General features: G+C 42.2%; 1 protein-coding gene across 1 annotated transcript in view; it reads left to right on the forward strand.

Moving 5' to 3' along the window:
- Positions 1-211: 211 nt before the first annotated feature.
- The window catches only part of LAPTM4B (lysosomal protein transmembrane 4 beta), a 63251-nt gene continuing 37914 nt past the window's right edge, over positions 212-25548 (forward strand). Inside the window, exons 1-4 of the mRNA XM_033065462.2 lie at positions 212-390; positions 17653-17764; positions 24707-24780; positions 25361-25483. Of these exons, the coding sequence (XP_032921353.1) occupies positions 295-390; positions 17653-17764; positions 24707-24780; positions 25361-25483 (405 nt within the window). The 5' untranslated portion in view covers positions 212-294. The remainder of the gene's footprint in view (positions 391-17652; positions 17765-24706; positions 24781-25360; positions 25484-25548) is intronic.

Consider the following 25548-nt stretch of genomic DNA (forward strand, 5'->3'; position numbering starts at 1 on the left):
CCCCAGCCCGGCCCCAGCCCCAGCCCGGCCCCAGCCCGTCTCCAGCCCGGCCCCAGCCCGGCCCCGCCTCTGCCCCAGCCCGTCCCCAGCCCCAGCCCGGCCCCAGCCCGGCCCCAGCCCAGCCCCAGCCCGGCCCCAGCCCGGCCCCGCCTCTGCCCCAGCCCGTCTCCAGCCCAGCCCCGCCTCTGCCCCAGCCCAGCCCGGCCCCGCCTCCGCCCCGGCCCAGCCCCGCCCCGCCCCGCGGAACGGCGCGGACAGAGGCGCGGAGCGGCCGAGCCCTGAGGAGCCGCCGAGATGCTGAGCTCTCCCTGGGCGCGCTTCTACTCCAACAGCTGCTGCCTCTGCTGCCATGTCCGCACCGGCACCATCATCCTCGGCATCTGGTACCTGGTAAGTGCGTCCCTCGCTCCGGGCGCTCGGCGCCGTCAGCCGGCGCAGTCTGGGGCGCTGCTCCGGGAATGGGGGTGCCGATCGCAGCGGCTCAGGCTGCCCGGGCGGTTCCGGAGGGTTCGCGCTGATAGAGCAGCGCAGTGCGCACGCAGCCCCGCCGCTCATCCCGGCGGGCACCGGCACCGGCTCCGCCAAACTGGGGCACGAGGCGTGCTCGGGGGCCCGGGCAGCGAGGGACAGGGCACGGCTGCACTCGACAGGGTCTCAACCCAAAAGCGGCGTGGGGGTTGAAAATGTGATGAGTGAAGACCCCTGGAGTGAGGTTTTCCCCCAAACTACGGGGTGGTCTCAGGTCTGTGGCTGCAGCGCAGGGGCCCCGCCGGTGCATCAGCTCCAGCAAGGCTGCCCGGCCCCTGGACACACCGCACAGAAAATCATGTTTTATCATATCTGGTCGCTGCTCCATGAGGCAGTCGGGTGTTCTTGTTACTGCTGTCCCCTGTGTGGCAGCTAATCGTTTGGCAGTAGCGCTTTGCTTTGCCTGAAACCTTCCAGGCACCTTTCCGCAGGTGCTAGAAAGACATCTTTCCTCTGCCAGGATTACAGGACATGAATGAGGAATTTACCCTGGAGGCACCAGGGTAGCCATCAGTAACCAAAGGCTCTTTGCCACCCAGTTATTTGCCCCGGGGAAAGACTTGGTGAGGAGGAGCGACGTTAACCTCTCAGTTCCTCTCTGACAATTGTTTCTCCATCCTTTGCAATGTGGAAAAAGCAGTTTTCCCAGAACTGGTCCAGCCATAGTTGCAAGGTTTTCAGAATAAAAAGAGCTGGTTGTTTGCTGTGGGTAACGTAGATGCATCTTCTCAGCCTGCTCAGTGTCTTGGTGTGAGGAATCAGTCTCCGTCTGATGGCAAGGCTGTGCAGAGCTGTTTGCCAAGCATCATTTTTCAAATGATTGCAGACGGAAGCAGATTAGACCCGGGCTTATTTGCTAACCTACTGAAATTCCCTGCAGAAGCAAGTGAAAAATGCAGGGCTGGCCTCCCTGTAGGACAGCTCATCAAATAAATCCGACCAGTGCAATAAAAAACCTAGGTTAACATATATGTCCCAGAAATCATATAAAATATTCTATGTCCAGTAACATATGTATTTCAGCTCTGAGAAAACTGCGGTAGTTGAGGCATTTCTTGCTCCTGGTTAAATAAAACATGGTTAATGGCAATATCCACAGCCTGTAGTATCTACAATACTGACAGTATTGTAAAAGATGCCTCTCTGCAATTAAGTTGTGCTAAGTTGTAATATGACCTGAAAGCTTTCGAACATTTCTTCTAGGGTGCTTATTATTTCTTTCTGCCTTCAGCTGAATGAAGCCTTTTCAGGTTGGCTCCACAGAGACAGGGATACAGATATTTTAGCTGTTCAGTGGACCTGAAGTTATTTGAGGAAGAGGAAAGTGCATCACCTGGGCTTGGATACAAAGAAAAAGCCTGCTAGCTTTTGAGACTGTTACCTAATCTGTTATAAACATTTAAATACCAGCGGGCACATAGTATTTTACTGCAAAATCTGGTTTTAAATTTCCATTCCTATGAGCAGGTATTTCCTGATGTATACCTCTCGCTTCTTTTGCTTTCATAACTTTTTCAGGGTGGATTTCTAAATTACTTCAAATTGATACAGTGCGCATTTTTTTTCTGTGCTTTCTTTGCTATGGCAAATATTTGAATTTTAAATTTAATCGTTAAGAATAGATATTTAGATGCATGTAGGTGATAAATGCTAAACATTTTTGATTGCTTATTATATTAGGAAACAATAAGTAAGGAAGGAGTAGCTCCTTGAATGAATGGTCCTGGTTGAAAGGTCTGGTTGACAAAGTCATATACAAATGGATTTCTTTGGCTCAGAAGAACAATTATGGTTTGGTTACCATGTGCTGTTCAGGGGTAACATAAAAATAGTTGTTGTCCTGGTGGCATTTTTTTTTTTTCTCTGCATGCATTTTGGGTGATTGTCTTACTCCAAAACACAAATGACCTATGAACATTACTTCAAAGTTCGAAAATCCTCTCTGATTTTTTGCAACACCGACATATTTTCATATATTCTTTGCCATTATTCTTTACAGGAAATTACTTGAGAAAAAAAAAAAATCAACCTAGGCAATGAATGGCTTTCTTGTTGCTTTTTCATTTCTCAATGCCTGTGAAGTGTAAGTTTTATTAATTCTATGACCATGAACACAATGATTCAGTAGTACAGGCAGGCATCTGAAGGATGAGGAAAAAAGAGCAGTAGCTTAAAAGTTTTGACAGACTTTTAACATTTTCACATGCTGAACCACTTTTGAGTTAGCATAATTTCAGGAGGCAGAATTTAATGTCTGAGTAAATGCGGAAAAAACAGGGGCTGAGATGGAATTCATCTTCCCATAGCAGTGCCATGCTGTGCCCTGGGAGCTGGAAAGGTGCTGATAACACACCAGTGTTTTGGCTGCTGCTGAGCAGTGCTGGCACAGCAGCAGTGCTGTGTCTCAACATTCCAACCCCTGGGAAGGGGGTGTTCTTTAGTTTTAATGTTTTAACTGGGTGTTTGGAGTCCTATAAGTGGTGGGGAGAGTGGGAAACTGAGTGCATGTGGAGACATCAGTGCTGCTCTTGAGGGAGTTTTCCCACAACAGAGGCAGGAGCAGTGTGCATTTCCAACACAAGCACAGCAGCCACAGACACAATGGTCTCATAACGTATCAATAGCTGAGAAATAAATATTTAACTTTACTCTATTTTAGAGCATAATGGATCTCAGAATGCTGATGTTTCTATAGCTCTTGTGTTTCAGTAGTTTTTCCCTGGTAGAGCCACTGGTACTACATCTAGAGTAATATAACACACCACTGCATGATATTGCAATACAGCATAATAATGCAATATACATACTGTCACTGAGCACTGAGGTACTTCAGTGTAAAAAGTAACTTGTAGAAGTTGGAATAGCCAGGGGCAATTTCCTGAAAAGAATATCTAATGGGGTGGCAGAATAGCCCACAGGAACTAGCGAGCTCCTCTGGGGAGAAAAGCTTAACGAGGGGCACTGCAATGTTAAATAGAAACATTATGCTGAGGATTAAAATGTCAGTAATATCACTGGCTGGGGGTTAATGTTTATTTCAAACCTGAGGACCATTTTGGTTTGGTTGGTTATTAATTTTTGGGGTTTTATCTGAGATGGACTGTACATTTCTGAGGTCACTGACTGTACAATCAGACGTCACAATAGTACCCCAGAAACTTTTTGGGCACGAAAGTCTTAGAAGTGTTGTATTTTAAAAAAAACCAAACAAACCAAGTGAAATTAGAAAGCCATTTCCAACAACTTAATTTTGTCAGTGTGCTGTTCAGGGCAGCGACAATGCTGAAATGAGCCAACTTCAGTTCTGATCTCCAGCGGGTGCTGGAGTCTGGGGTAAAACTGGCATTTCTGTTTCCAAGTGACCCAGTCAGTGCTAGTGAGTCAGATTAACAACACCCCTGTCAGTGACAGTATTTATAAGCACAGCATGTCTTCTTCCTGAGAAAATGGACTCCACTTTCCTTGTCTAATACACAAAGGAGATACAACATCAGATATGCTGACAGTGTCATGGAAGGATTTTCCACTCTCCTGGCAGTGGCAGCGGGGTCAGTGCACACCCTGAGGATCCGCTGACACCATCTGGGATAACAGGAATTTTGATTATTTCTGATTGACTTTGGTGAGGAGAAGATGAAATTGTAAGGTATCAGTTAAAAAAAATAAACAATAAAAGTGGAGCCTTCATTTTTGAGCTCTGTGTACCCAGTGCCTCCTGCTACCTGCAGCAGTGCCCTGGGCTCAGGCTGCTCCTCCCCGTGGTCCCACGGTCCCCCCAGGAGCCATTGCCATGCCTGGGGAGCTGCTGCCCTCCCTCTGCACTCCCTGAGGTCCTGACAGCGAGGGGCTAAAAATAAAAACTAATGGAAGGCTGAGAACCTTTTATAACCACAAGTTATCGAGTTGTGTGGCTCTTGCTGAAGGATGTGCAGTAAGAACATAAATAGAGCAAGCTGAAGTTTTTAGCCAGGGTAAGTTAAATGTTTGAGCTGCTATTTGTGGAAAGCTCACATGAATTGCTAGTTGTGACATTTCAGTTCTGGATTTTTCTGAATATACTGTTGAAAGCATGTCTAATATCTATCTCTGTCCCAGTCATTTTTTAATAAAAGGATTGAATCCTAATGATGAAAAAAATGTACTGGTAGTAGACTTAAATTGTAAAGCAAAAGAAAAGCACAACATGCTGTGGTCTCACTGATTTAAGCTTGAACACCCTGACAAGACTGGTAGAGTGCACTTGATCTGATGTCAAAAGAAGAATGAAAATATATATTTTGTGAGTAGGCCACATTTATGTCCTGCTATTTTTCAAGCTTCATACAAAACAGCAGCATGTATGGCAATGTGCTTAAACACCAGTTAGAAGATTTCAGTAATCTTGGCTTACTTGGCAGGGGGTAGAGATCAGCAGTGACTGCTCATGTAAACAAAATATCCCTGCACTAGATCCTTCCAAGCTGCTCCTTCTGCACTCCTGCAGCCTTTACACATCTGAGAGTACTCACATCAGCAAAGAGCTGTAACTGAGAGTTGCTTGAACAGGGTGTAAAGGCCCTTTTAGGGAAAATAAAAAAATTCTAAGACGTTCTTGATTATTTGCAAACCGGTGAGAATCAGGAAATTTTGAAAACTGAAAAAAGAACTGAAGTTGTGAAAAGAGTAAAATTGCACAATTAAAAAGCCTGATATGTTATCTCAGTGTCAGACTGTGGGAATTTTTATGAATACAGATATGAGGCCTTGTGTTTTACTTAGAAAATTAGCTTGCTTTGTTTTCATATGGAATGAAGTGGGCTAAAACCAAAGGATTTTCAGCTTTATGCCTGCATGAAGGGTCATGGTGGCCAGCTCACTGAAGGCTCAGTTCCTTCATATCATCTAGGGATGTCACTTCCCGTGTTGGGCCAGTGGGATGTAGCTGGGGGTTGTGTCAGGTTATCCTGCAACACCTCCTTTACCACCTCCAGTGACAGTCCAGTACTGGTGGTCCTGGGGAAAGAATTCTTGCAGAATGGGGCCTGCTGTGGATTCACCAGATTTTTGCCTATCCATGGCCAAGACTTGGGCTGTATATTCAGGGGAAAGAGCTGGGTGGTGCCAATGGCATTCCTAATTCCCATCCCTTGGTAGGAAATTTAGTGTCAGCAGTATGTGAAAATTCTCCACTAGCAAGTGAAGGTGTCATAATGTGAAATTACTTGAGATTCCAAATTCTTCTAACAGAAACGGCTGAATTGATTATTTATGTCCCAAGTGCCATGTCTGTAAAATTATCATTAGTTTTTCTATTGTCTGTACTTCATAAGATGAAAGACAAGATAGTGGAAAAAAAGCAGTAATGCTCCCACGTAACTCATTAGACTCTTCCTATGCACATGCTTGCTATTGAGGAAAGGGGAGAGAAAACTTGGAATTCACTATGAATAAAGGAAAATATGAATCTTACTTTTAAAGGCTTCCCTGATGATTGATGTACATGTCGAATAACCAAGTGAGACTGGAGTCAGATGAGGTTCATGGTATATGCTCTTGGACTGCATCACATCCATTGCATTATCTTCAAGGCCAGGGGGGAAAAAATTACTGATTCTGCACACAAATACCTGCTTAGACCCTGTATGGTATTTTCTTAACAAGCTGAAAGCACATGTATGCATTTTAGATATGTCATAGCAAAGAATAAAGACCAATAATGATCATTAGCATGAACAAAATGGTCTTATCTGAAGGACCTTCTCAATAACTACATTCTGATTCTCTAGAGATACATTGTTAAATAATATAAGAGATATTAGCTTCAAGAAAGGCATCAGGAGAACTCCTTAAAGAACTCTTCCCTGCTCTGCACAAGCCCAAGTTGGTATCTGCAGTGCTGGACCTTATCCCATCTTTTTTGTTCGATTCATACTTCAGGCCCTCTTCAGTTGAATTACAAAATAAGGAATGTATGGGAGGAATTTAAATGGCACAATCAATAAGAAAGCTTGCAAAGAGCCTTATCACTCAGCTGTATGTGACAGAATCCATCCCTGAACAGGCCAAAAAGGTTATCTGAACAAAGGATGGGTTCATTGGTGCACCATATCTCAAGTCCGCTGTGCGTTCTGTTCTAGGTAAAAATAGCTGGATTTGTGTGTTTCCTGTGCTGCAGAGAGAAGTAGAAGCAGAATTTTATTAGTCTGTCCCAGATTCTGTCATGCATTAGTATGACATTAAAACATTTATTTAAAATGTTTTTTTCTTGCAAAAACTTTCTAAGTCATTGAAGAGATAAAATTTCTTGAAAATGTCTTTTGGGCAGCCCTTGCACTTATTGAACTGTTTATTAGTCTGTGACATAACACAAGGATTTATGAAAATGTCTTTGAGCTCTAATCCCCTAACATAGGCAGTTTTTCTTATATCCCCAAGTACCATGGTAGGATATTTCATAAAGTATGTAATCATTGCAACAACAGCTGATAATCTGCATCAGTTGTCTTGATAATGACACAGTTGTCTCCTGTAATCAATACAATTACCAGCTCAGAAACTGCAAACCTGTGTAAAATACCCTTTTTTTCTTATTAAGGCCTTCAATCAGATAAAAAATTCCCTCCAGTGAGAAAACAGATGTTTGTAAGAGGAGCAAAGTTTATATAAATGCTTGTTGAAGGACGGAATACCATTAAGAGTTCCGTATACTATAATTACATTTGGGTTTTTATACAAAAAATCATGAATATATTTATAGAATGGAGAGAAGGTATTACATTAATCAAGTAAAATATGTTTGGAAGTTCTGTTGAAGGTTAATATGTATCTCCTAGTGAGCCAGAGGAGAACACATTAAGCTTCCTAAACTGATCGTTGATTAGACTGACGTCAGTGAAAATGCAATTAGTCTTATATATTCTTGGACATATGAAACGGATGTTGCAAAATAGCCAGGAATTAATTTCCTTGATTGCTTTCTTTTTCTCTTGTTTTATTGTGAGGCTTGTGCTTTGACTGTAAAACTCTGGAAGTTTAAAGTGGCTGAGGCTTGAAAATGTGCAGGGCAATTTCTGCGTTGTTCTCCAGCAGGGCTAGAGGTTTAAATTCCCAAATCTCCAAACAGCAGAACAAGAAGCAAAAAGCCGTGCTTGTGTCTGAAGGTGTGAGAGAGTGCTCCTGGTCGACGTGAGGTGAATTGCTAGGGAGGCATCACTGAAGAATTAATATGGACTTGAGCCTGTTCCTGGACCTCCTGTGGGTCAGCTCTTTTTCAGGTGTCTGCAGTCAGCTCTAACTATTGTCATCCTGGTACTCAGCCTTGAAAGCGGTTTTGAGAGTGCTGTGGCTGTTTTTCATTTTATTGCTGGCATATGCTGAGCAAGGTCTTGTTCTATCCGGAGATATATTAAGCTGCTTAAAGCAGACAGGACAAATGCTTTTGGCAGAAATACAAGTTTGTGGGAGATTTTCACCTTGGAGAGATGCATTTCCCAACAGTGAAACAGCTGTGGCCAGACAGACAGGATACATGTGATGGTGTTCTTTACTCTTTCAGTAATTATCGGTACTGTACCATCCTTCCACTTCTTCCTTGCATAACTAAACCCATGCGTTGTGTTGCAGAGTGCTTCAAGGATGGAGTCACTGGTATGGCTTCTGTGGATATTGCCTGTGGTGGCTACATAAGAATAATAGATCAATGATTTGGTGCATTTTGGTGTTGGTTTTTGTTAGGTTGGTTTTTTAATGAAGTGGTGGTATGTGGCTTGCTCTCAAAACCAGAGCACAGTCCTGTCAGCAGTGCAGTGGCACTTGTCCAAAGAGGCAGGAGGGGGCTCTGAGCATGGACAGTGCTGTGGGCTGCTGTGGGTGTAGGACACACAATGTGCTGGCCAGGGCCAGTGGGTACCTGCACAGTCCAGCCCAGGTAAGCAGCTACAGCCTGGCCCATCGTCTCTCACTAGTTCACACCAAATCTAGATCTTTGGGAGCTGCCACAACTCACTTGAGCAGGTCTGCTCTCAAGCTTTCACAGTCACCTGCAAGCATCAAACATGCATTTTTGTAAGTCAAGGATAAATGCAGAAACCAAACAAATCCCAGTTGAACAACCCTTTTTCTAAGAAGGTTTGATTGTGTACCAGTTCTTTGCTAGTTCTCCACCGCATCCTGAACCAAGATGACCTTTAGAAGAAATTGTGAGATAATCTGGCAATGACATAATTGTATATGTGATTATATTTCCCCATAAATATTTTCCTAGAGGTCTTGCTGGGCAGAGGACCTCAGCAATCATTTCCAGGACTTCCCCTAGATACAAGTTAAACTTTCTTTAAATACAAAGGAAAAGTAATGAAGACTCCACTGATAGATTTGTATACAAATAGCTTTTTTTCTTAAACCAGGAAAGGAGTAAGATTAAATAATGTTATGATCCAGTTATTGTAATTATGAAAGAGATGCCTCTGCCCAAATTAAGGTGCAAGCAAGACCATATGCCAAAGTCAGTGGTATGGATTTTATTTAACAGCAAATGGGAGGTAGAAAGAGATAGAAAGAAAGAGAAAAAGGAGAGGGGAGAAGAAGAGAGTGACAGAGAGATAGATCGAGTTGAAAATATCACCACTCCATGGATCCTGATGGTGTCCTATTGATCCTGTTCTTGTGATCTTCTTGGTGGTTAATATACACTCAGGCCAGGTGGGAATGCCCAGGGACTCCCCTGCAGGGAACAAGTCTGGCCCAGTCTCTTGCAACAGACCCTGGAGCAGTGCTCTGGTGCAAGGGCTGAGGAATCAGTCTGGGGAGCACTTTGGGGGGGCTTTGATGGGTTTTGACACCCCCATGGGTTATGACACCCCCTCAGCTCAGCTGCCTCTCATGTGAGTGTCCCGTGGATGTGGCCTGTGGGGATGGGGGTTTCACCGCTGAGCCTGGTGGTGTAAGGGAGGATGGGTTCAAAACTCTCCTCCTCTCTCCTTGGTTGGGGTGGGGTCTGTGCAAACCTGGCCTCAGCAGATGAGTCTGTGAGCTATGGCCTCCCTCACCTCAAACCCAGCCAGAGCTGGTTTTCAGGACAGCTGCTGGGTTTGGCTTTCTGGGGGATACTTTATTCTCCCTCAGCCTTTTTTCCTTCTCTTTAGACCTGAGGTGATTGAGCAATAATGTCACCCTTATCTTATCTCAAGTTTCCTTAGGCATTTTAACTCATAGTCTCAAGTTCCCTTCAGGAGGCCTCTTCAGGGAGGGGAGGTCTTTGGTGGTTGCAACTTCTTTATACAATTTTGCCATGATGGGCAAAAGGTCCTTCATAACAATATTTAAGCCACAAACAATAACATTTCAGTCTCTCACAAGTATATTACAAATTAAACTCTAGGGAGGCAGAAACCTCTTGTGCATATTGCACAATCTCTCAATCTATTTTTTTTAAAATAAATTTCACCATTACCATATTTCAGTAATAACAGATCTCTTGTGGTTTGGGTTTTAAGCCTGTTAAAAGGCCAGCAGTAGTTGAGTCATTTGTATAGAAGAGTGCTGGTAAATTATTCTGGACTTCCTATATCAATTTAATCAGCATAGTCTTTAAAGTTCAGTGTTTAGTGTCATAGCAATCAAAGCTGAAATTGTGTATAAAGTCTGATTGAAATATTTTATGCAGCTTTCTATTATATGCTCTCTGTAATTTGGACTTTGTAATATGCTAGTCTGAGCCTGCCTGGATGATTCTTTGTGACAAGAATTGCAGACTCTACCCTATCTTCTCCAAATTAAAGAATATAAAAACCTAATTTCTACTTCTGACTTGACTAATGCTCTCCCTATTCTAGTGCAGTATTTCAGATAGCAGCCAGAACCATGCTTTGAGAAACCACACAGGGAGGAAGAACATCTTGTTCAGGGACAACGTTTTCTTTTATTTTCCTATTATGTTAAGGTTGGTCAGTCACCTGAAGCAGGAAGGCTTGCATTTTGTTTTTAAGATCTTTTGTGAAATGACTAAACACTTGCACTTCCTTAATAAATAGCTCATCCTTTTCTGAATTCCTTCAGCCTTTTGGCATCAGTAATAATGCCTGATAACGGGTTTCACTGGTCAAAGGAGTGAACTTTTAACCCAAGTTCAAGTGTCCCTCTTTCTGTTTCCCTTCAGACTGTTTTGTTCCATTGGATGAAAAGATAATTGAGTGTGTCTGGGTTTCTGACTCGAACCACTCATTAAATTGTGCATCACTAACTCATCTGCAGCTTGTCCCTGAGCACTGGAAAGTTGAAACATTTTCATTAACATGAGGCAGAAGGCTTACACAGCAGAAAAGAGAGAGGTGTCTACTCTGACAGCCAGGATTCTCCTGCTCCTCCATTCCTGGAGTTTAAGCCAGTGGCTGTGGTGGGCTCAGATGTCACTCCTGTGCCCTGAGAGGGAAAGAGATTTAATCACTGCTGTGACTTGTCAAGAAACTTGGGTACACAGAAGGAACATCTTGTTTCTTGTTTCTTCATGTGCTATTTACTTGCTCTTCACAGCACTTGGCTTAAACCTTTATTGATAAAATTGCCTCCTTGTTTCTTCTTCAGTCAGAGTTCAGAAAAAGCCCCCAATGAACATTAAAAAACACAAAACTGCCTAAAAGAGGAAGACAGAGAACAGATGGAAAAATCTTCCTATATGGGGCAATAAACCTGAATTCATTATCTACACTAACGGGGAAGTTTGGGAAAGGCACCCCAGCTAGAGCAAATCTACCCTGAGCTAGTTAAATCCTGAACCCAATTTTTTTTTTCCTTTGTAGAATTTTTTTTGTTCTTTTGATGAACAAAAGTGTTCTTGTTTTTATTATTATCTTCTATTCCTAAAGAAAAAAATGAAGAAAATATGCGAAGCATGTGCTTAGTGAGAAGCAAAAGGTAGATAGGGAGAATTAGACAATGAGATACTTAAATAGACATTTTCCATACATTCTGACTTTTTCTGATAGTGATGTTTTGGTTCTGTCATTTCTGTAGAGAACAGGTACTTAGACTTGTAAAATTGCCTTGAATTTTTTGGAGACAAACAGAGGAGAGGGTACAACAGTTCCACTTGAAATTTTCTTAAGTTTTACTAAAAATGTTTAGGACTTCTTACAACTAAAATTAATGTCCTTGGCAATTTGCCTTTTAGTATCTCTGTAGAGGACAACAAACTAAACCATGCCAGTTTTGTGGGATATTAAAAATATGCTAGAACTCCATGTGCCAGTTCCTACATATTACTGGGCTTCAAGTTTCATGAAACCAGCTCTGGAACTGTAAAAAGGGGCACAGGCAGGGAGTTAGTTCTCCACCAATGCTGAGATTTAAGGAGGGTGCTTAAGTGGATCTTTCTTGAGCTCAGTGAGGCTGAAAACAGTCACAGAATTAAAACTGTCTTTCACCACCCATAAGACTGCTACATGATAGATTCAGTTATAAATTGAACCCTCAATAGAAATAAAGCTGGGGGCGGCTCTTCTTTTTTTTAATGTAAATATAGGTATCTCTCTTCACTGCATTAGAAAGCCGTGGGAGAACTGTAGTAGAATATTTGTAGAGGGGACCCTATAGACTTTAATAGAAACATCGCTGTATTTTTAATGCAGTGTATTGATTTGAAGTGAGCATAATATTTCCTCTTCTAAACTCCTTTACCAAAGCTATTTTGACTCTCGACTGAAAGCCATTGTAACTCTCGGCAATTCTTTCAGTGTTTGCAGACATTAATGTAAGTTGCTGGCAAAAGCATTTCTTTGTCTGCTTGAGTTAGGGATCATCAGTAGATCCGTGTTAATGGCATCTTTTAGGAGCTACTGGAACTAATTTTATTTTAGATGGGCTGGGATAGACACCATGCAGCTGTACTTCTGCAAAAGGTCTGAAATTACAGACCTGATCACCTGTTGCTGCAGTGCTTTCTGACACCTCTCCCCTGCATTTTATTCCCATGAGTCACCACAGTTCACTGCTGACCTCTGTAACAAATGACATGGAAAAAAAGTGATTTATTGGCTGTAGAAGTCTGAAATTTTAGTGCATTATGTAGTTTCTAATTGCTGGATGCTGCCTGTGGAAGACATTAAGTTGTGTCCTTGCGTCCTAAACACTGGACATTCTTCCCAGCAGAACTGTCTCACAGCTTAAGCTGCTGGTTCGTTATCACAGTGCAGGTGACAACAGCATCAGTGAGCCAGTCCCAGTCTCACCTGCTGCCTGTCTTGCTCATGCCTGCATGCACCTTCCTTACACAGCTGTTTTGCTGTTTAAAGTGTCTTCTGATATCTGAAATTATGTTTTGTAAGCCCACAGCAGGAACTCCAGTTACTGCTCTAATATATGAATATCTCTTCCGTAATATTTCCTCTTTTCCCTTGGCTTCATACATTCTGTGGTCTCTATAAAGCAGTTATTTTCCTCCCCTTCATTGATTAAAAAGTGAATGTAATTCCATCTGGCTAACAGAGAAGTAAGATTTTGGGATTTTAAAAAAGTAACTATTTTATTTCCATGTCAGAATAAGGGTGTCCTCTTATTGGGCATTTTTAGGACTTTCTGTGGGATCTTTGTCCTATGTGTTGTTAGGGCATTCTGAACACCATCCTGCAGGGACTGAGCCCAGAAGCACAACTGGAGCTGATCATGAGGTTCACCAACAGCCCCAACAGGGCAGGTGATAAACCAGAGGGGGCAACCAAAAGCAAAGAGGGCTGGGACGCAACTGGAGACAAGCCTTTACAGGGTCCACCCAGGAAGCATGGCTGGAGACTGGCATGGTGTTGCACCACTGGGACAGAGACTGCTGACCCCAGGCTGACCTGGATGGGGGGGCCATGGGCAAGGGTGTGGAGAGGCCCAGGCTGGGGCTGTGCAGGTCAAATAAAGCCTTTTAGTGTCCCTGGAGCTCCTCTCCTGAGCCCCTGGGGTTGCGCTGGGGCTACAATCAGCTGTAGAACCCAGTGGTCACAGTTCTGACTTGACAGTGCAAAGTCTTGCATTTTATTCTTTTTTAACACGGCCATGGGCAGAGTGGGAGCTTCAGATAAAGTTTATTAAAGCAGCCCTCCTGTTGAGTCACATGGTGTAGAAAAGATCCTCTTGCTTTTTAAACTCCTCGTGGAGGAGTCTGGGTATGGCTGGATCCAGTCTTAACCCCAGAATTTGTCAACAGTTTATGTCTAAAGGATTATATGGGTATAATTGAACATTTATGTAACTTTGTCCTACAAGATAAAGGACAGCAAACCAGATATATTTAAATACATATATGTAATTTTTTTATTACTATAATGATTAGACAAAGCTATCTTAATCAGAATTATTTACTACACAGTATAGGAGCTATAACTATTATCACACACCATGAAGCAATATTGAAACAATTGTATTAAAGCTTAAAAAATTATTAATTGATATTTAATTATTATTAACAGATCGATGTTACTTACCCATATCAATAACCATGGGCCAGTTTCTTTCACTCAGCCTTAAAAGGTAACCTTGAAGGGCATCCGCACTCAAAGGAGAAGTCTCCACACGTGCACTCAAAGAAGGGGTATGGTAGAAGACCCTGCTGTTCAAGTATGGGACTGGGTGATTGACTGTCAACCATTATGTCTCCAGGCCAGCTGTGTCAGCTCAGCAGCTTTAGATAAATTATCAGCAGTGTCACTTGTTTGTTCCTTTCTCCATGTATTTTACCAGGTCTACCACATTTTCATCTCACTATCAGAATGTTTAACTTTGGGATTGAGTCAGATTTGGCTCCAGCATTGTTCAACACCAAAGGCAGCATGAATCTCCCTTCTTCATTTACCACTGACAGCTTCATTTAGCACTGACAGTCCAAGTTATTTTACCCCTTTGAGAGAGAGCATCCTGCTACAACCCACTGCTCCATGACCATGGACATGTTTCTGTTTCTCCATCCATAAAAGGAGGACAGTGTCTCTCACTGGGAAGATACAGGGTTTAGCAGCTTCCAGAAACTTTGTGTAATTAAAATGCTCTCTAAGCATTGCTAATTGGTTGTTACACTATTTGTTGCTGAAGAAATGCAGAGCAACTTGAAGGAAATTTTGGCCCTATCAAAAGAGCACAGGAATCTCTTTTGCTTTTCCTAGAATGGAGATTTTAACTCTCATACCAACTGCATATACCAACAGGGAATAATTTTTTATGCTCTTGTCCTTGATTGTGTGTCCTTGGAAAACATTACATCAGTAAGTTTTTAGACACACTGAATTTATGCATTAAAGCATTTTTCAAAATTCAACAGTCACAGCACTTTCAGAACAAAAGGAAAACCCTAACGAGCACAATACGCCCAACTGTGCACACATTTCTAAGAGAAAGAGGGAGTAAACAAACACATGGTGTGTTTCACTTGCACTGCTGACAGCACAGCTGGAAAGTGCTCAGATGATTACGAGAATCTCAAGAGAACAAACTGATAGAACAGAAAAGTAATGCACTAAAGAGCATTAGAGAGATTCCTACTGACTGCAGCAGCCTTCAGATCAGGCAAACACAATATATGTCTTACACAGAATTTAAAGCAATGCTGACAATCACATAATGTGAATCAGGACATATCCATAAGGAGAAAGTAGAGTGCCTAGGTCAGTATTTTATGAATTTCCTGGCTATAACTGTACCCTAAAAAATATGTCTTTACAATAGCAACACTTGATACATTTATGGTTTCTGATTGCTTGGATATTTTGAGTACTCTTCTTAGGTAACATATATATTACTGGCTTATGTCTTCTAGCTTTCCACAAAGGAGTATAAAACAAGAACTAGGTCACAATGTAACTTTGAATTTTGATAGTCATCTGATGTCTTCAAAACTAAGAGAAAGCCAAGCTCATGCTACAGCATTCCCAACAAAAAACTATTTAACTATTCTGTGTAAAAATGCAGTAATGATGATCTCTAACCCCCCTCCAGACAATCTCTGCTTCTTTTCTTATTGTTCACCACACTAAGTTAAATTTCAGATCTGTTTACCCAGTGGATCTGGAGGAAAGTCTGTTGCCTTGTTCTTTCCCCCCCACCTTTCTGCTCATAAGAAACGGAGAGCACCTCCTCCTACCTTTTCCTTGTTAAGCAACCCCAGTTTTTTCCCTATCTGTCCTGCATGCCAGATGTCTGACTACCCTCTGTTCTGATGCAGGGTCGTTCCTCCCCAGGGCTTTTCCTTGTACATTTTAGAAGGACTTTGAATCCTTTCTGCAGAGGGAGGGCAAGTGGGAGGATAGTTTAATACCCAGGTTTCTGCAGCACTGCCCACCACCATGTAGCCACAAAGATGAGCTTTGGGATTCCACTGAGTCATGTTCAGTTAATTCACTGTCATACCCAGACTCCTTCTGAGCAGTTGTCACTTACTCAGGTTTTTTTGCCTTGTGTTCTTCTGAAGTTCTTCACAAATATGTTTCTATATGCTTTTTGGTCATGAATTGTGCTCTGTTGTCTGAATTCTGCTCTAGTTGGTCAAAATAATTTAAATCTTATTTCCCAAAGTGCTTACAAACTTGGCATTGTCTGCAAATTAGAGAAAGGTGGAAGTTACAAGTGACTTGAAATAAGTCTCTCAACAATACTGGAAAACGCTAATCAATATGTCTTCTGTGCTGGCTGTGAATCCTTAAATCCATGACAGCTGTTCTTTCAGTTATCCAACTGGCAGTGCATTCACCTTTCTGCACATTCAACCAAACCAGGTTTTCCTTGCTCATTTATGAGAATCTCATAATGTCCAAAGGTGTGCTAAGATGCAGAGATGTTTTCTACTGCTTCTGCCCTGTCCATAAGGCCTCTTAGTCTGTCAGAGAAGGAAAATAAAATAAATTACAGTTTGTCCTTGACAAGCCCATGGTGATTGTTACTTGTGACCATACAAATTTGAAGTGTTAATGGGGAGACTGCTTGATTATCTATTCTTTTGTTCTTAAATCTCACAGTCTATCTAGAAATTGACCTTCCTGCTTTGAAAATGCATAAACTGTACTTGCTCTTTTCTCATCTTGTGAACTCAATCTATTTTCAGCAGTTTTCAAAGATTGCTCTGGTATCAGCTAGACTTGATGGAATTTACTTATCAAAAATGATTTATCTTACCTGAGAAATTCTCTAGGCTGCTATGTCTTGAAATAACCTGTGTTTTCACACCTTCTTGTTGCTGTTAGTAACCTGTGATCCGATTAGGATGACTTTGAAGTGAGAACCAAAGCAATAAAATCCATCTTTCCAAGCGTACTGCTTTCAGCTTTCTTTTTTTCCATTTTCTTCCTCACCAGTTATCTTCCTAGTACTGTGGAATAAGCTTTTAGCCTGGCTGCATTATTTCATGCTAAACAATCTTCTTTTCTGCAATTAGCTCTCTCCACTTCAAAGTGATATGAGCATTTTGTTCAGATTTGTTTTAAAATACAGCTCTTGGCTACCTCTCCAATCCGTTCATAGCTGATACTTGGCAATCCGCTTCTACTGAATCGCTTGATATTCTTGGCATTTCATTCACTTACTGCATTTCATAGCCAAGGCCTTGGTGGATGTGAATGTCCATATGACACAGGAATGTGGGCATCAGACATGGGGCTCACATTGCCACCTCTTCCCACCCCCTAGGCCTCCTAATTTAGCAGCTCACCTGAACCAGCACCTCACTCGTGGCCTCTTAAAACACAGCCCTGTCCAGTAACTGCGCTCCTCTTTGATCATCTAGCAACTGTACAGGATCTGTCCCCAGTTCTAGTTTTGCCATGCTGGTAGTCCTTGATTACAGCACCCATTTCTAATAATCTCAAAATGACTGGTGGATATGCTAGCATGTTTTATAGTCTGAAAGAGCAGTGGTAACTTTTCTGATATGGAAATAGAGTCAGAATGAAAAGAGGTAATCTATGTTTTGTTTAATTTTCATGCTGCCACTTAGGGAAGAAGTAAATCCTGTTTACACCAACTTAGAGAAATTAATTGCAGTGTTAGTTAAATAATACAGTTGTGCAGTTGGAAAACAGTCTCTATCATAGTTGGTGTGAAACATGGTGGGTATATGCTGCCCAGAGGTTTTTCATGCATTACTTTCACAGACTGATCCTTTTCCCTTTTTCTTCTCTGTAGATTATAAATTCGGTGGTCTTGCTGATCCTACTGAGTGCCCTGACTGATCCTGACCAGTACCACCTGACTAGTGCTGAGTTAGGGGGTGAATTTGAATTTATGGATGATGCCAGTAAGTACAAATTCTCTAATTACTAGCACTCATTGCTCCAGCATTTATGTAACTGTCCTGTTATTTTAATAATTACTGTCATTTCAATTATAGCTTCACCTTTGTATCTTACAGATGCCTTTTTATTGTAAAAGATGTCATGGCACAGTTCAAACTTGTTTCCTAGTAGTAGCCTTATCTGACACCTATTAGTAATCAATCCATCTGCTCTGCTGTGTCCTGGCTTGGCAGGGGCAGAGCCAGCCCTTGTCAGGGAGATTTATCCCTGAGCATGGTGCTGAAAGCTCCAGCGGAATTTTACAGGACAGAGGGAGATATGGAATCTCTACATCTCGCAGCACCACATCCCAAGTGCCTGCACATGCACAAGAACCCACACTGCTGTTCAGGCTGAGTGTCTTCATTCACGTTGGATGTTATTTTTGTACCCCTCTGTGTATGTGGCATAACTTACACAAACCTGCTGAAACAGATGCAAATACAAATATCAACTGTATAGTCACAGGCATATTAGCAATAACACAGAACAATTCTTTCTCTTAATGAAAGGCGTAATAAAAAATCTTCAATATAGTTTCAGAGAAGAGTAAGCTAGGCCATTTATGTCTCCTACAAAACCTTCTGTCCTTTGCAAATATTTCCTTGTTCCATAACTTTTTCAAATTATTTGGTGGTTTGTTGATTTAACTGTTTAATTAATATCTAGTAAAATTCTCCCTCAATGTGATTTTGATAAAATGTCTATTAATTTTTATTTCTACTCACAAGATTGTTACATTCAACATTTCTCATAGTAGTCTGAAACAACGTTTTTGCTAATCACACTGGTGTCTTTCTGCTCAGAATCCCCCCATTCACAGCTAAAGGTTTTAAATCCTTCCCTCATTCCTGCTGAAGTCAATAAAAGTGTCAGTTGGGGAAGCAATTGCCCCACACATGAGAAATTGCCCATTGCTGTGTCAGAGATGCTGGGTATCATTTAAGGGATGCTTATTTCCACAAGGTCTTTAATGCAAATATGCCTTGAGGGTCTACATTGAATTAATTATAAAGGGTGATTGCTACTCTATTGTGTCTTCATTGAAAAGCTACCTGCAACTTCCAACTAAAAATCTTTTTATATAACTGGATTTAAGAAAGTAAGGACCATATTAGATACAGATGGGCTCCTAGCTCATTCTGACATATTAAAACTGACTGCCTTGTCCTAATTCTTAGAGATTAACCTTGGTAATGACTGTCTGTCACTGTGGTTTTATATAGCCAACATCAGAGGCCTGCCAGTGCCCAAGGCTTTAAAATTGTAATTCTGTTTTGTAATGCAGTAGTTGTCACATAAAGTACATTGGGGATTTCCATCTACACTTGAAAATTGTATTTTCTGTATATTTTTATCAAGGCTTCTGAAGTGAACCCTGCAAGACTGTAAAAGGATGTCTTATGGGCCAAGCAACCTCATTTCCATTTGGTAAAGGGAACATTTCACAGGCAGTTAAATTACAAATGAACACTTGAATTGATGTCTCCTTTTATTCTTTGACTCCCTCTGGTTTGGTGCCTTACTGAGTAAAGGCAGTTGAATCAAGCTACTGATTTTTATGGTTACTGGAAATAGCTGGCTGGAGATAATTTCTTGCTTCTTTTCTTTAAGCATGGCTGTATTTGTTCAAATGCAATGAAATGTTTTATTATGAGATAAATCATGAGAAAAACTTCCACATACTCCTCTCTTTTCCTACTTTTATTTGTCATTCTTGAAGAAATGTTTTGCAGGATAGCTACATGCACTGAAATTGTGTGTATGAAATACAAGAAGATACGTAATTTTGTAGGCTAAAGAAGGTCCCAAAGTTGTTACTCAAATGTACTTCTGTTGACAAATAATAATAATAATAACACAAACAATAACAGCCATTTTTCTCATTACTATTGATGCTCCTAATCAACAGCAAACAACAAAAAAATGCAGACAAAGAGTTGACATGTAAAATTTGTCACTCCCTTTCTCTTCTGTAAGAGGATCCCTCATAAAAGATCTGAAAACATCATCTGGAAAAAAGCTGTGTCACAGTAGCCAAATGAAGTTAATGACAGGTTTCCCTTGACTTCCAAGAAACCAGAATTCCCCCAGTATTTGTATTTAGATTTATTTCTAGCTCTGCCTGGTTTATGAAGAATTTTAAATTTTCTGTTCCAGCAGTGGGAAAAAATCCTGCCATCTGCACAGCCACAGCCAGTCTAGCGCAAACTGCTTGGTAATACCAATGCAGCATCAGTTGTAATTCTACGATTAAGTGTGGTTCCAAGAGCATTGCCAGAGGCTCCAAAATACCTGTTTGATTAGTCAGAGAAGGGATTTACCTGAACACTTAGAAAAAAGCTCTAGGCTATTTATTTTCCCATCTATTCTAGAAGAGGAAGCAAGGGGTAAGAAAGTCTGCCAAGACTGAGCCATGTGGCGGAGGGAGGTACTGGAAGACACCAGTGTGTGGTTTGTGTACATCTTGGAGCTGGGTAAAATGCTGAGTTTCCTCCTGTGCTGGATATTCAGCTGAGCCCTTTTAGTCTCATCTTTCTTTTTATTATTTCCTGAGGGAGTTTAGAATGTGGACTAGGGAAAATTAGAAATGTGTGAGCTGCTCAATGTAATACTGCTGCTGTTAAAAACTTAATAATCTCAGAGCAGAAGATGTAAAAGCCCTATAATTCATTTTGACTTCCCAGAGGGTTTTTTTTGCCTGAGCCTTCTGTTCAGCTTCTTCAGACACACAGACCATCATCCTGACATGTCAACAGCCCAAACAAGCAGTGGGTGATGCTTGGTTTTGTTTATTGCTGTCCTACTGTCAGAGATGTGTGTGACACTTCACAGGCTATATCACAACAGTGATTGAAATCCTCTGCATACCCTACAGAAACTGAGGGGAACTTTGACACCAATGTCAGCAACTCTACTTCAAAATCTGCCTGTGTCCCTGCCCTGGGATGGGCAGATAGGACAAGCAAAATCTCAGGACAGAGGAGAATAATGTGATGATCTCTCTGCTGAATATGATGTGAACTCAGGACTTAAAAATACTAATTCAAATGGAAAAAATTTATAAAGAAATCTACAGACAGGAGGTTTGGACTTCTGCTGGGAAATGGAAATGGTAGACTAGGTGCATTCCTGTCCCAGTCCATCAACACCACCTATGTAGTATGAGTCCCAACTATCAGGAGGTAGAGAAAACTAGATCCCTTCCCAGCATAGGATATTCAGGGTGGCATATTCCCCTCTAATTTTATACTCCGGAGTAAATGTGCTGGGCTCAAAGGTGCAGAATGCATGTTCCTTCCTATTGCCCTTCTCTCTTTGCCAGGGAGAAAATGCTGCTGTTGTGTAGGTTGTGACCCTGGAGGCTGCACGGTGGCTGGCAGCAGTGGCATCAAGCTTGCACAAGCAGCCTGGAGGAGACAGCAAAGCAGTAATCCTTAGCTGGCAGTCAGGAGGCTCTTGGATAAATAAGGCTGGGAGAGTGGAGGAAACTGCCTGAGGATTGCAGGCTGCTGATCAGCAGCTTTCTGGCCCCTGCTGTCAAAGCTATGGGCCAGCAATTAACTCCAGGGTTGGGGCAGATGATGAGGATTTGAGGTCTTCATCACTCCACATAAGTCCTGGCTCAGGGACTGGCATTGCTCGCCCTGCTCCTCCCTGTCCCTGCAGCACCCACCATCAGCCTCCTCTGCAAGAAGAGAGGGGAAGGCAAGAAAATACTTCTGAGGTGGATTCTAGGGAGCTGAAGCTGCAGCTTGCTGTGCACGCAAGTACCCCATGACAAGAGCTCTGTCCTGCCCCAGCTGCATCTTCTCTCCAAAGAGGCAGCAAAGTAGGATGTCACAGCAATGTATAAGAATTAAAAAACTCAACTGGTTTCTTTAAACCCAAGGAGAAAACGCAAAAAGCCATGTAGGACAATACACTGGATAACCCCTTCAGCAGTCCAAGTACAGCCCTTCTAGCCATGAATGCCATAGAAAGCACAGCATGGGTGCAAAAAAAAATCACACACTCCTGTCAGTTTCTCACTTAATGTGTTGCATATCTAGTTTCATTCTGATTAATTGAAACTGACACAGCTCAAAAAACCCAATGAAGCCTTAAATGAGAAAGAGCTAGCTTGAGCCAACTAGGACTTGGCACGGTGAAGCGCAGTTAGGGAGACATGGGAGACAGGGAGCATGAGTGTGTCAGACCAGATCTTCAATGTCAAGTTCATCACAGCTTGCTGAGCTCTGGCTCTGAACCAGGACTGCCACAGTCACCAGCAAAGTTGAACCTGTGAGTCCTGCATCTGCTGCAAATATCAATGAGAGCAGCTTCCCCCTGGATGCAGGAAGAAAGTGATTGGGATCAAGAACAAATGCATAAGCAGTGGCTCCAAATGATGGTCAGAATCAAAATATTGATTCAAGAGCCCCTTTTACGAGAGGTTCAATTGAGGTTAGTGGCTACAGCAGCCATTTTCACTTCTTTTCTTTCATTACCTTAATTGTACCTGGTCTATTCAAAATAATTTTGATTTCACAGGATATATGTAGACAGCCAGAGTAAATGGCCACACAACCAGAAGTGTCTTAGGAGGCTGCAGTACCTTTTATTAGCAGAGGTATATTTTGTGGATACTTCTTCCTCCTGTGAGCAGAATTCAGATCACTTCTAACAGGCACAGCACAGCCTTTACAGCTCCTAGAAACTGGTTGAGATAATACAACTCAAACACTACACTGGTTGTCTGGATTCCCTATGCATTCTAAGAGGAGAAGGAGGTGCTTTTGAAGAGCAATTTGGGATGCACTGAGATATCATTCCCTCCTGAATGATGAGCAGGGAGCCCAGCTGCCTCCCACTGGCATTGCGCAGCATCCAGGAGCTGAGTTGCAGGAAGCCACTGTGAAAGAAACAGGGAGTGCCAGGGTGAGCTAAACTCTGGGTGCAGGCCCCTCTCCTGGGTGAGATCTGCTTGTTTTGACAGTAAGACAAAGATTCAAGCATTTGTACTCTGGGAAAAGACATCTGTGCTTCAGGGCCTCATCTGACTACAGTGGTTTGAATGTGCTCCTCCAAGTGCCAGGAAAGGGCACTTTATCCTTCAAATTTAATCCATTAAATTAGGAAGTAGCCTGCCATAGGACTTCTTCTGTGGCATTTGACTCCCTATGCAATTCCACAGACAAACTTTGGGGGCAAGAGAGAGAGAACAAGAATCCTGAAACCTAGGACACAGCCATTGTTCTGGAAAAGGAGAGACTTGGGTTCTGAAGTCCGTAATCCTGCTTTTGGTCGGTACGGTGCCTGAGGAGGCAGAGAATATAAGCAGCTCTGGAGATGTCCTCACCTGCCAGCAGCAGTCTCCTCTTACTCATTTTTCCTTCAGCTTCTCAAGCCTCAGGTTCCTCTGCATCAAGGGGCGGCAGAAATCTGGATTAGTGCCGTCTAGGGCAAAGTTTGTGTTCCCTCAGGTGCAGGAGGATAAAGGACTTGGTCTTTTGTACATGGATGATCATTCTGGTAGGTTGAAAATAATGACAGACAGGCCTTAGTGTCTGTCCTTCCTCCTCAGCCATGACCTGGGTGAGCCTGCACTGCTTCCTGGTGGTGACAAGTGAGACCTGTCCACAGCTGCCAGATCCTTTCAGAGACTTGGGTGAAGGCTCCAGGGCATGTACCCAGTGTTGATGCATCCAGGGAGTTGAGTTGAGGACTGTTTCATGCTGTGGGATGCTCCTCATCATGTGCTTGAGTTAGATGTCGTGGCAGCTCTGTGATAAAATGATGTCATCTTTACACTTTGAATGCTTCCAAAGTTAGGGTGAGGAACATCCTGAGCACTGTTATGTGTTTGTGCATCTCAGAGGTTCTCCATGTGCCTCATTAAGGCACGTAGTTTAAACACACGCGGTGACAGCAATTTGAGCAGCAGGTACCTCACAGATGCCAACAGAGGTGGGATCTCTAAAGCCATGTCCTATACACATCACTTCCTCTATCCTCTTTGTGCTCTGGCTTAACCTCAGAAAAATAGGCACAATGTTCCACTGCACTCCCAAACTCAGTGTAAGGTCAAGTTCAGAAATTCGTTTCTGATCTCCTGCTAGTGGTCTGTAAGGATATCTAGGGAGATATCTAGGGATATCTATGGAAAGACCAAACGTAATTTTTCCCCCAGGATCTCCTTCCAACTGTTCATAGCTTAGGAACTTCCTAAATCTAATGAAAAGTTAATTGAAAGCTGATCAGCAGTAGAAGAAAATGATAGGAGTCCTGTAATCCCTCCAATCAAAACCTTACAGAATATTTTCCTTCCTTTACTGCTTTAACTTTCCTGACCATTGTACACTTTCATTAATATATATATCTCTTTGAAATGAAATGAAAAATCTTTAGATGTTATTTCTGCTGTAAGATGCCTTTATCTGCCGGTTGTGCACCTTTTCCAGTATAGACATATATGAGCAATGGTATGCAGCAACTGTTGGTGAATAAACAATCTGTAGTGCAGAAAAGCAGACACATTCTGACTATAGATACCAGCACCACCAGTAAAATAGTCTTGTGAAAACTGCTCCTGATTTTTGAAAATCCTTAGAAAAATTAGACCATTCATCTCCATAGTCTTATAGAGGCTGTATTGGTTTGCACAGTGTTAGTATTAGTGTAAATGTCAGCACAGTGTAACGCTGTAGGCTTGCACAGACAGAAGCACTGCCTGTGCTTCTTGTATTTAGGGGGTTCCCCACAAAAGCCAGAGATTTCCTCCAGCAATGGCTGAGCCATGCACCTGATCCCATCTCCACCCATCTCCAACCCTGCCCTTTGAGATGCTCCTCACAAGGGAGGTGGCAAAATAACTGAAGCAAGCTCTGAATTTGTCTGCAATCATTGATGTGTCTCTTTTCCAGATATGTGCATTGCCACCGCAATTTCTCTCCTTATGATTCTGATCTGTGCAATGGCTACATATGGCGCATATAAGGTAATTCGTTATATTTGGTGAAGACATGAATGAGGTAATCTACACAATTCCATAGAAACAAAATTAGAAAAACTGTTTTCTAACAATTGCTTCTTTACTTGTTTAGCTGAAAATTGGGGGTAAGAGGTTGAAGAGGCAGCAGAACTGATTACATAGATCAGTGGTACCCCAGGCCCCCTGCTGCGGGCAGCAGTTGTGTTGATTGCAGTTTCAAATATGAGTAACCTCTGGGCAAATGGTGAATTCAGGGAACTGAATATTGTACCTATCAAAGTTAAGGGAATTTTTTCCCATTCACCTCCCAAGCCTGTGGTATGTCCCAACATTAATCCTATTAATTAGAAAGGAGAAGTATTGTGTGGTTTCTAAATCTCCTAATGTAATGAGTTGTGGGAGTTGCACTGCACATATTACTGCAGTATAGTAGCCAAACTGCCTTGGCCAAACCTTTTGGCTGAATGTCATATTTCTTTCAGCTGATTTAATACTCCATAATGCCAAATATTCCTTAGATTCCTGTAGAAAGACATATATTCCTCTATTTTAAGTTAAAGCTGATGAGTTTCTCTTTCCTTTTTAGCAACATGCAGCTTGGATCATCCCTTTCTTCTGTTACCAGATCTTTGATTTTGCTCTCAACACATTGGTTGCCATCAGTGTCCTCATCTATCCCAGCACAATTCAGGACTACCTCCGTCAACTGGTAAATAACTTGATGTTCACAGGCCTTTGGGGGAAAAACAACTCTTTGAGGTGCAGTATTTGCTC

The sequence above is a fragment of the Catharus ustulatus genome, chromosome 1, assembly GCF_009819885.2.
Source record: "Catharus ustulatus isolate bCatUst1 chromosome 1, bCatUst1.pri.v2, whole genome shotgun sequence".
In the NCBI taxonomy this organism is placed as follows: Eukaryota; Metazoa; Chordata; class Aves; order Passeriformes; family Turdidae; genus Catharus; species Catharus ustulatus.